The sequence below is a fragment of the Arachis duranensis genome, chromosome 5 (genome assembly GCF_000817695.3).
Source record: "Arachis duranensis cultivar V14167 chromosome 5, aradu.V14167.gnm2.J7QH, whole genome shotgun sequence".
Classification (NCBI taxonomy): Eukaryota; Viridiplantae; Streptophyta; class Magnoliopsida; order Fabales; family Fabaceae; genus Arachis; species Arachis duranensis.
The window spans coordinates 96903391-96914385 of NC_029776.3; the positions used below are offsets into that span (position 1 = coordinate 96903391).

Genomic DNA, 10995 nt, shown 5'->3' on the forward strand with positions numbered 1-10995 from the left:
TATTTATAAAAAAAATCTATCTCAATTATCATCTCAGCACTCATGCCCTCCACAAATAAAATATGCAGCACCATATTTTTCACCGAATTTTTATTCCCACCCCAAAATTAAATACTACACATCACAAAAACGCGCCACGTGTCCTGTGTCCCAGACCATTCTCAGCCACAAAACTCTGAACCCTTCTCGAACCCTCTACGGAAATTTCTTTATTGTTTCTCAAATATTTCTTCACATCTGATGTGTCACTCTCTCCTTTTTTATTTTTATTTTCTCGCTTTTTCAATTAATTTTTTCCTTTCGGGAAGAAAATTTTTAATTTTATTATTTATAATCTCTTCCGTTTCTTCTTCTCTTCCCCCTTCTCTGCACACACCCCTTCTTCTGTTTCTCGCATTCTTCCAATTCTTCAATCTTTGAATTCTCCATTTGAGTTGCTCTGATTTTCTCGGGAAAACAAAATTTTCCGGGGAAGTTCTCATTTTCACTGCGCAATCTGAAGTCCCGGAATCTGTGGCTTCCAACGAAATCACAGCTTCCAGCAAAATCATTGGTATGTGTCCTGCTTTCAATTATTTTTTATGATTCAGTTCTCGAACATGTATTTAACATTGAGAATCTGATTGATCTGATTTGTGCAATAGCAATTAGCACTTCTTTGTTTATTTTTTAAATGGATATCTCAAAATATCTCTGAAATGTATATTTATAGTATTTGGAGAACAGAGAAACTTGTGAAGAATGTTATGTGATTTTTTGGGTTTGAAAAAGGGAAAGAAAAGTTGATTTTTTTGGAAGCTATTATTGTTGTAGGCTGGTGGGGTTGGTCCCTGTGAAGCTTAGGGTGTTTACAAGGACTGGCTCTGATTTTGCTCCAATGGAGATGCAGGTATTGCAAACAAATATTTAAAATTTGGTCCTTGCAATAATACCCTTTCACTATTTTCTTTTTAGAAGTTTTTGTTTTTTTTAATAATAGTTCGTTTGTATGGAGAAACTATGAGTCATTTATCTCAAGAATTATTTCAGCTTCGGTGGGAAACTGATGGAGTTTCATAGAGATTGGATTTGAGTTTGTTAAATATATACAAATAATTTTATTTTTGGATTAACATGACTTAATACTTGAATGGTTAACCTAATGAGCCTTCAAATGATAAGAACTTTGACATTTTGTTTGTTCTAACATTGTGGTTGTGTCAAGTGTAGCATTGTTAGAGCTTTAGATTAATCAATTCGATCATTTATCTCAGTTCAAAATACAGAATAAGTTGCACTCTTTTCCCTCCTGTTTTGGATTCGGTTTAATTTAATAGATCTGAAAAAGGAAAGCGGAGAATATAAACAATTAGCCTTTGTTGTTTTTTGTGGGGTGCACAGAGTAGTATCTGACAGCATTGGCCATGTGTTCTTACTAGAATATAAACGGATATAAATGTCTGGGTTTATTTGTGCATAAAGAAGTTAAAGATGCATGTGTTAGCATGTGCGTTTGAAAGGGGTGACAACAAAAGATCCCGTAGGTTCAATAATTATGTATAATGTGTTACTTGGTTGGAAACAGGTTTCATTGGTCATACACCTTCACTCTTCTGGAGACCTTTTCCCTCTATTGATAGAAAAAGAGGATTTCAATGTGAATTCGAATTCATCAAGGGACTTTATTTCTTAATAAGGAAATAATGTCTCCTAGGAACTGAAATATATTCTAGTGAGCATCAAATTCCTTCATGATGGAATTCCTATTCCCCCTTACCGTTGTGAAACATTTTAATTGTTCTTATTGGTTCACAGTTATCAATTCAACTGCTTTTATTGAATGTAGGACCAAATCGAAGGCACAAAGCTAAGCAAGTCTGGTACAGCCAGTGACTGCCATTCCAATGATGGATCACAATCCCAATCGCCAGATATAAGTTCTGTTGTGAACAATCATGCCCCCAAGGTTGCTTCACATTCCATGTTAAATGTTTTCATTTAGCAATATGCAGAAGACTTGCCTTTTTATTCCGATTTTACCTTTTGTTCTTGGAGCTTATTGAAATTAATTTCTGCAGGTGAGGAAACCATATACCATCACTAAGCAAAGGGAGAAGTGGACTGAGGAAGAGCATGAAAAGTTCCTTGAAGCTTTGAAGTTGTATGGTCGGGGATGGCGTCAAATTGAAGGTAAGCTCTATCTCCTGATTTGACAACAAAGTAATCTAAAGTGAATAATCTTCCATATGCCTTCAAGTCGGATGAAATATTGTTTGTATTTGTGCAGAGCATATAGGCACCAAAACTGCTGTTCAGATTCGAAGCCATGCACAAAAGTTTTTCTCTAAGGTCATTGTTGTGAAATTTCAGTTCATAACTGTGTTTAAATCACTCGTTGTGCTTGATGGAAAGAATTTTGATCATTTGCAACTTATTATAGTATTAATAAGTTGAAGACTAATTGTATATGAAAACAAAGTTGAAGATGTTTTGATCCAACTCTCTGTTCTCATGTGTTGTACTACTCTAAATTGTTTCAGGTTGTGCGGGACTCGGACGGAAGTGCTGAAAGTTCTATACATCCAATTGACATACCTCCTCCTCGTCCTAAAAGGAAACCCCTTCATCCATATCCCCGTAAATTGGCCAACTCCTTCAAAAGGCACTCCATACCAAATGAACCAGAAAAATCTCCATCGCCTAATCTGTCCTCTGCGGAGAAAGACTCTCAATCTCCAACCTCTGTGCTATCTGCCTTTGGTTCGGAAGCATTTGGGTCAGCATTTTCAGAGCAGACCAACAGATGCCTTTCTCCGAATTCTTGCACTACTGACATTCAATCAATCAACTTGTCACCTATTGAGAAGGAAAATGATTGCATGACATCTAAACCATCCAAGGAGGAAGACAAAACGCCTCTAGCTTCTGCCCCTTTATCCATCAGCTCACAACCTTACTTGCACATGGTATGACGAGCTTCATGATATTCTCTTATTTCACTTCCAAAATTAATTGTGTAAGAAATAGATTTATTTTTACAGCTTACTGATTTAAAAATTATATTGTGTTATCCTAGAAGTCTGAGAAGTTGGAGTTGTGTTCCAAGCAAACCAAGTGTATCAACAATGATGTTGTCAATGTCCTGCCCACTACTATAAAGCTGTTTGGAAGAACTGTTTCAATGGTCGGTAATCAGGAGTCAATTAATACTGAAGAGGAGTGTGTTAAGCTATGTATTACTAGGTCTGATGAAGTAGATGATGTTGAGAATCAATTGAATACACAGTTATCACTAGGCATGTGTAATGGAAGTTGGCAAGTAATGCCTAAAGAAGCTATAGTGAAGGAGGACCTTGGCCTTGGAGAATCTGCACCTGAAGCATCTTTGTCATGGTCAAGTTGGTTCCCAGGCGGTCCGGCTGCTTACTTTGGTTCATCCAATACAGTCGTAAATCCTATGCCTCTTCACCCCTCCTTGAAAGTAAGAACTAGAGAGGAGGAAGGTTCTTGTACTGGTTCCAATGGTGAATCAGTCAATGATGTGGAAATTCAGGGCAAGATTCAGGGAAGGTTCTTGGACACCGTCGATTCCAGGTGTCAACAAACATCTCATCAAGAGGAAGTAGTAGTCCCCCAGAAGTCTCCAAGGGGTTTTGTACCATACAAAAGATGTTTAGCTGAAAGAGATGCAAGTTCTTTGATTGTTGCATTGGAAGAAAGGAAGGGGCAAAGAGCTAGGGTGTGCTCATAGCCCTTGCATTCCCCCATTTTTTTTTTTTAAATTTCATGATGCTTCATTCTTGCTGATACATGGGATAAACGGGCTCTTGTGAGAATAAGGAACTAATTATCACTTAGGTAGCTGAGTTCTAATTGTCAAAATTGACAAAGCATCTGATTCTTTAACACGAAGTGTGCAACTGGGAGCTTTCTTCATTCTTTCACTTTAAGACACTCTTTATGTTCAATAATTCAAGAGGGGGTGGTGGGCATCATCATCATTCTCACTAAAAGTTTGCTTAACCAATAGAGTTTGGTCCACCTTATAGTCTCTATTTGACTTGTGTTGGTGTTCTGTTTTTGGCATATTTCATGTCTCTTTATAATCTCATGATTGCATCAGTAATGGATTGAGGGTATATAAAAGGAAGGGTGGAAGACAAGCACATTCAGGATGTCTCAGCTCACAAAACATTAGTTAGTTATACAAACCTGAATGATGATAATTAGGGTACTATTGTGGGGTGTCGTGCCGCAAACCACCTGGGCAATTTGTATATCTGAGTTTTCTTCTGTATTAAATTTTTATATATATTTTTTATTGGGATGATGTAAGCCATTACTATGTACTTCTGATTGTATTCTTGGCCTTGCTAAGATAGTGGTTCAATTCAAGTCACTCAATCATGCATTATCATTTAATTTACAAGGGTCTTTTTTTATATATATTTTTAATAACTAAAGTCACATATAGAGATCCAATTTATAAGTGCAAAATGTTTTATTATTTTTATATTCATAAAAGATATCATTTGTAGTGTTTGGTATTGATGCATCCGTGTCCCATGAGTATTTTTGTGTTGTAAGAGAATTATATTGTTTTGACAAAAATTCTCTGCTTGGTAAATAAGTAATTATCATAAACGGATAAGGATCATTAAAATCAGGATAAAATTAGAAAGATTTGATTAATACTATAATAAAATTAAAAACCGATAAATATAACTGGGGCAAAATTTTAACTTCTAACAGATTATTTTCATAGAGATGGATGGGGCCTGGGAAGTCAAACTGGTAATCAAGATCTGCATTTCTGGTAACAAAGCACAATTCAAATAATAAAATATATATCTTAGCTAATCAAGCCAGATAATCAATTAATACATTAGCCACACATTGTATAAGAGAGTAACAAAAAAAAATGTTCAATGAATACTCAAATGGGATTCCATTGCAAATAAAGCATGACTTGGAATTCATGGCGATCCTGTGGTAGAAGGTCTCATCAAGTAAGGACCTTGTTTATAGAGAGAGACTCAAGTACAATTCCAGACATGGCTAATGCGTGTAGCCTTCTCTGCATGTTTCAGTGCATTGCTAGTATCTAGTGTTTTGTCTTTGCCTTAGTTCTGATCTTGGTTTGGCAACTTCCACAAATATGACCCTACCATCCAAGAACTGCAAACAGTGGTCCCTTTCTTGTCAGTTTCTAACATAACTGAAAAACTATTATGGGTTTATTAAATGTAAAAACAAAATAAAATTAGGAATTGTCATTTGAGATTTCAATTCTTAAGAATAGTAAGGAGTTACTAACAAGTATACAGTTAAATGCTGAATCTATAAGATTTCTGGATAGAGTATTTGGGGGTTAAAGAAAAATCAGCTTCTTGAGATCCTTTAATAATCTCAGAAGGAGTAACATGAAGATTAAACTTGATTGCCACAAATTTCAGTTTCACCCTATTGAAGGATATAAAGTATAGATCCATAGGAATAGGATATAAAGCTGAAGCAATGATTTGAGTTAAAGCTGATACCTTCCCTTCCCTCCAAGAAAGTTCCAAGTAATTACATCAATCCCTGCCCCTTTCCCTTTTAGTGTTACTTCAAGATACACATTCTAGTTATAATTTTTTTGATAAATCATAATATTGGCATTGTGAGAGGAATGGTAACTTACACTAACCTTCTCTGAGAATCATAATTACACTAACCTTTCCACCTTTCCTCTAACTATCCAACTTATGTTTACTTATTTTGTTCAATCAAGATTTTTTCGTAATATAACACATGATTACAAAAGGCCTTTTTGTAAATTTCTAAACACTTGAACAAATTAAACAACAAAAATAACCTTATTTCATGTTCTAAAGTAAAATCTAGAAAGGACGTAATGTAAGTATAACAACTAGAGCAGAAGTGAGCGTAACTATATTAAATTACCAGAGAGGTCAGTGTAGTTTATCCTATAAACAATTACATAAGTCTTCAAATTTCTGAGACACTACTCAATTGATTACATAATCTATCTAAAGTTCCATGTCTATCTTGTCCCATATTTAAGCATGTCAGATTCTAACTACGAATAAGCTAGTTAACAACGGCAATCTGCTACAATTAGATCGAAACAAACTAGTCCTCTAAATCCACGTTGCTCTCATGGATATGATAATTTATAAATTGCGGTGAGGAATTTATTATAGGAAAAAATAATTCAAATTCATACCTTTCCATGCATTCCCTCAATAGCCTTCAGAGATTCCTGTTCAGTTGCATATCTAAGAAATGCAAACCCTCTTGGTCTATTTGCAATTTTATCCATCACCAAATTCACTGCTCAAAGTTATGCGCATACATTACAATTATTAAAAGTACTACCATTACCAACGAATAGCATAATAAAAAAAAATAAAAAAAGGTACTTCAGCATTTTCTGTTCCTACCTTCTAAAACTTGACCAAAATTCATAAATGCATTTCGCAAGCTTTCTTCAGTGGTTCGAAAAGATAACCCTGAAATAGAAAAGGAAACAAGATACATAAAGTAGATGCAAATAAACAATATCAAAGTCTCAAAGAAACAAAGCTATTCAACAATGGCGAGATGGCAATGGAATGGAATCGCGAGGGATCACAGCATATCAGTGAAGCGCTGAAGTTCAGTTCGGAGAAAATGCAGTTGCAATGAAAAAAAAGAATACTAATCAACCTTTACTAGAAATTGTGCTGCTAGATGAAATGAGCATTGTTTGCTTTACCCTAATATTAGGTATTCGATTAACTCAGCTTGAGGAACTATGGCTACGAATATGAGCACGGGACTCCTCTGCTCCTAGAACTAAAACTCGGGACAAATGGGAGGAAATGAGCTTGCTTATCACTTGCCCACCACGGTGTTTGTAGATGAAATAGGCAATTTTGAGTGTGATTTTGTAGTAATACATAAGCAGTATACTTTTTCAAACTAAGATCACTAGGTAATCCATGAGAAACCAGGACAATTCAGAGTTCAGAGTCTAAATTGTATTGGACAACAGTTTTCTATTTCAGGCCTGAATAGTTATATGTATAAGAAAAATAACATGATGAAAAACGCCTAATGGGAGATAGATTAATTACTCATAACCACTTTTCTTAAACAGAAAAAAAAATAATTTAAAGTCATTCACAGTCATCATTCGTCCTAACTTTATAAAAATAAAAAAAGCCTTCCACTTCTGTAATGCATATTAACAATTGACACCATTACAGCATCCAATTCCTCCGAATGAGAGCAACCACGTTACCATCAATACAATTTAAGCTAAGCTACAGCACAAGATTATCAAAGGCTACCAATGATAAAACTATTCATATGTATAAGCAAATCAAAAGATATTCCCCCTAATTTTGCGACTAATTCAACCCAATTGGCCAGACCCATAAAACAAAACAAGGGAAAGTTATCATCTTTGCAACTGTAGATTGAATTTTGAATAAGAAAATTGAAAAGGTGTAGTTAAAGTAGCTAACCACTAACATAGAGCTTAGTTGAAGGAGGAGCAGCAGAAGAAGAACTTGGTTTGCTATTGGAATTAGAAGAAGTTGATGATGATGATGAATCAGAAGCATGTGGTTGAGGGAGACACGCCAACACATAGCAACAACACTTGCTGCTGAACGGTGATGAAGAAGAAGAAGAAGAAGAAGGGAAAGGGATTGTTATGCGGTTGGTTTTGGAGCAATTAAGATAAAGTTTGCGTTTTTGGGTGAAAATGGGAGAATTTGAAACGGGTAATGATGGAAACGGAGATTGAGGAAGTTGTGCTGCAACCCCAACAACACCCCCAAAGACGATGCTGTTAGCAATATTAGCCATTTCCTTCCTCTGCTGTTGGGATTTTTTTTTGGTGACGATTATGTTGGATTTGAAATTTGGGTAATATACTTATATATCAAAATATACCAAAAATTTAAAATATCAGACCAACCTATAATAACTAAATTAGATTGGTTTAATAGTTAGTTCACTAGTCAGTTTTAAAAAGTGTCCAAGTTTGAATTTTGCTCTATCATTTGTGTATGCAGTAATCTATTGGTCAATGACAAATCTTTAAATGAAGTTCTGATCTACGACAGATTAGTCATTGACCTGTCGAGTTGGGAGATATCATGGAAAGAAAACGGTAATGTTAGGAAGATAAGAAATGGCCAGAATTTATCATATTTAACATTTATTAATTATTAAAATAATTAATGAATGTTAAATAAGATAAGTTTTGGCTAATTTTTTTTGTTAACAAATATTTTCGAAAAGAAAATGATGCTTTAATAATTTTTTATTTTAAAAAAATTAGGTAATCTTGATTAATTTTCTTTTCCTTTATGTTAAGTTTGAGAAAATAAAAATAATAATTTGATGATAATTAAACATTATAATTTTGGATTAAAAATCTAATTGTATGTTTATTGTGCAACAGGCCCAAAATCCTCTTAAACAGCACACTCTTCTTCTCTTTGGTCTGCAAAATAAATGATCAAACACTCTTATATCTCTTTAATTTGTGACCCATGTGACTAACCTTAAATTAAAGAAGAAAGAGAACTCTCACAAGCAAAAAATGGGTTGCTCAGTTTAGGATTCAATCAAAAGGAAAAAGGTGATTACTAAATCCAAACAAAGAAGAAAGAAAAAAAAAGTCAGAAGCTAGTACACAAAAACAAAAATCAAATCAAAAGTTGAATCAAAAGAAAATTAGAACAACATTTCTATCTTTGTGCTTCAATTGTAGTTTGTTGAAGTTACTTTCCTCATGCATACATTATTTGGGTAAGATAAAAAAAAAATAGAAGTTGTGTATCATTGCTACCAATCAAAGGTCAAAAATAAAATTTGGAGTCAAAGAATGGATGAATGACTTAGATCTTTAAAGCCAAAAGAAAAATGAAGAAAGAGAAGCAACAAGGTAAGGATGCATGCTAACTCTAATCACTGCTGCTGTCAAATCTCTTCTCTGCATGACTACTCTGATTTTGGAGAAAAAAAAACAAGTCAAAGGTGTTCAACCAAGCTCAAGTTTTGGAAGCTTTACTCTTCTTTAAAAAGGGTAAACGACCAAAAATTGAAGCAACGAGAATGAGCACACTATTTGGGTCTTCATAGCTTTTAAGCTATCCCTTCTTCTTCTCGATGACTTTATATTGAATTTTCTGATCTTCAGTTTTTATCTTTCTTTGTTTTTTATCAATGGAAAAAGACATTATATGAGGTAATAGAAAAAGACATTGAGAGAAAAGGCAAAGAGAGTATTCTTGGAGAAAAGACATAAAATTATTTGAAACTCTTTTGTTTATATTTTTGTTTTGTATTTATGATTCTGAGGAGATTTTCTTGCTAAGTTGGGTGAGAACTTAGTGGTTAAAAGTCTAGGGAGTGAATCTAGCTAAATCAAGTTTGGGTAGAAGTTTGGTTTGTCCCTAATAGGATTGCATAGAATCATAGAAAATTGGTGATTGTAATATTTGTGAAAGATAGTGAAAATTTCATCACAGTTGTGGTAGATACTAGATGTAGGCTACATTGCACAAAGTGGTTAAACCAGAATATATGGCTGTGTTATTTTCTCTTCTTTGCTCTGTTATTGGTTTCTTTTGATAAGAGACAAAATAAAATTGTCTCCTACATAATCAACTTAGCAAAAGTCACAGCAACTTAGTTTGCTCAAAAGTAACATGTTTGCTCTGTTCCTGAATAATCGTTAAGAAACAAAATAAAATTGTCTCTTGCATAATTAACATTGCAGACTTAACAGCAACACTGAGTAAAATTCAGTTTCAAGTTAAAGTGTACAAAATTAAAAGTAGCTATAGATTCAACTCTCCCTTCTCTAGGTCATTGATAACCTTCAATTCATATAAGAGTTAGGTCTCAAGGAATCAAGCTTCACAGCTTGGAGTAAAGATCTAATGGCCAACAATATGGGTGGGAACATAATGGCTTAAACACTCACTGAGGGTCCGTCCAACAATAAACTTCCTTTCTTCAATGGCAAGAACTACACCTACTGAAAGGAGAGAATGATGATATTTATGCAATTCGTTGATTACAACATTTGGAAGATCATTATGAATTGTTTGGAAGTTTCAACAAAAACAAGTGCAAAAGGAGTGGTAACTCCCAAAGAAGAAGCCGAATGGAACGACAAAGATAAGAACAAGGTGGAGCTGAACGCAAAGGCAATCAACATGATGCATTGCCCAATCAGTTTTGGAGAACACCAGAAGGTATCAAGGTGTAAAACAATAAAAGAGATTTGAGATAAACTCCAAGTCACTCATGACGGAACCGAACAAGTTAAGGAAACAAGGATCGATATGTTAAAAAAGGAATAGGACAATGAAGGAAGGAGAAATCATCGATGAGATGTTTGAGATATTCTCAATCATTTTCAATAGCTTGGATGCTGTGGGGATGACTCATACCAAACAAGTGTTAGTGAGGAAGATACTTAGAAGTCTCACCAAGGAGTAGAAAACAAAAGCAACTGTCATCTCTAAAAGTATCAATCAGAATAAAATGTCATATGACGAGTTGAAATGTATGAAACCACCCACATGAACTGAGACACAAAAAGGAAAAGAGTAGCCTTGAAATCCAATATTGATTCATTGGAAGAAGATTTCAATGATAGTTTTTCAGATGATAAAATTTTGTTTTTTGCTAGGAGGTTGAGAAGGCGCATGAGAAGCAAAGGAAAGAACAAAGGCTCAAACTCAAAGGAACACAAGAAGGATTTTAGCAAGGTCATATGCCATTATTGCAAGAAAGTTGGTCACTTCAAGTATGACTGTCCCAAACTCAAAAAGAAGGACAAAATGAGGAAAGACAAGAAGAAGGTGCTAATTAGGGATGTCAATAGGGCGGGGCGGGGGCGGGAGATGCCTCCATGCTTTCCGTCCCCGCCCCCAGAATTAATCCCCGTCTCTTCCCCTTTCTCTGTCATAGGGGGATAATCGTCCCCATTCTCATTTTCAA

The 10995-nt window shown here is 34.8% G+C and overlaps 2 protein-coding genes across 3 annotated transcripts; one reads left to right on the top strand and one right to left on the bottom strand.

Annotated features, from left to right (window-relative positions):
* The first annotated feature begins 320 nt into the window (after positions 1 to 320).
* Positions 321 to 4408, top strand: LOC107490719 (protein REVEILLE 7). 2 transcript variants are annotated; one of them, XM_016111529.3, is made up of 7 exons: positions 321 to 553; positions 814 to 889; positions 1826 to 1945; positions 2058 to 2169; positions 2267 to 2328; positions 2520 to 2945; positions 3059 to 4408. In XM_016111529.3, the coding sequence occupies exons 2-7, from the start codon at positions 878 to 880 to the stop codon at positions 3728 to 3730; spliced, it is 1404 nt and encodes a 467-aa protein (XP_015967015.1). In that variant the 5' UTR covers positions 321 to 553; positions 814 to 877; the 3' UTR covers positions 3731 to 4408. The 2 variants fall into 2 exon arrangements, with proteins under 2 accessions (XP_015967015.1, XP_015967014.1); XM_016111528.3 differs by having other exon boundaries at positions 329 to 553; positions 3056 to 4408.
* Positions 4409 to 4760: 352 nt separating this feature from the next.
* Positions 4761 to 7847, bottom strand: LOC107490721 (organelle RRM domain-containing protein 6, chloroplastic). Its single transcript, XM_016111530.3, has 4 exons — positions 7494 to 7847; positions 6426 to 6494; positions 6209 to 6315; positions 4761 to 5157 (listed from the first exon to the last, which is right to left on the bottom strand). Exons 1-4 carry the CDS (start codon positions 7837 to 7839, stop codon positions 5077 to 5079), a joined length of 603 nt encoding a protein of 200 aa, XP_015967016.1. The 5' UTR covers positions 7840 to 7847; the 3' UTR covers positions 4761 to 5076.
* Positions 7848 to 10995: the final 3148 nt, after the last annotated feature.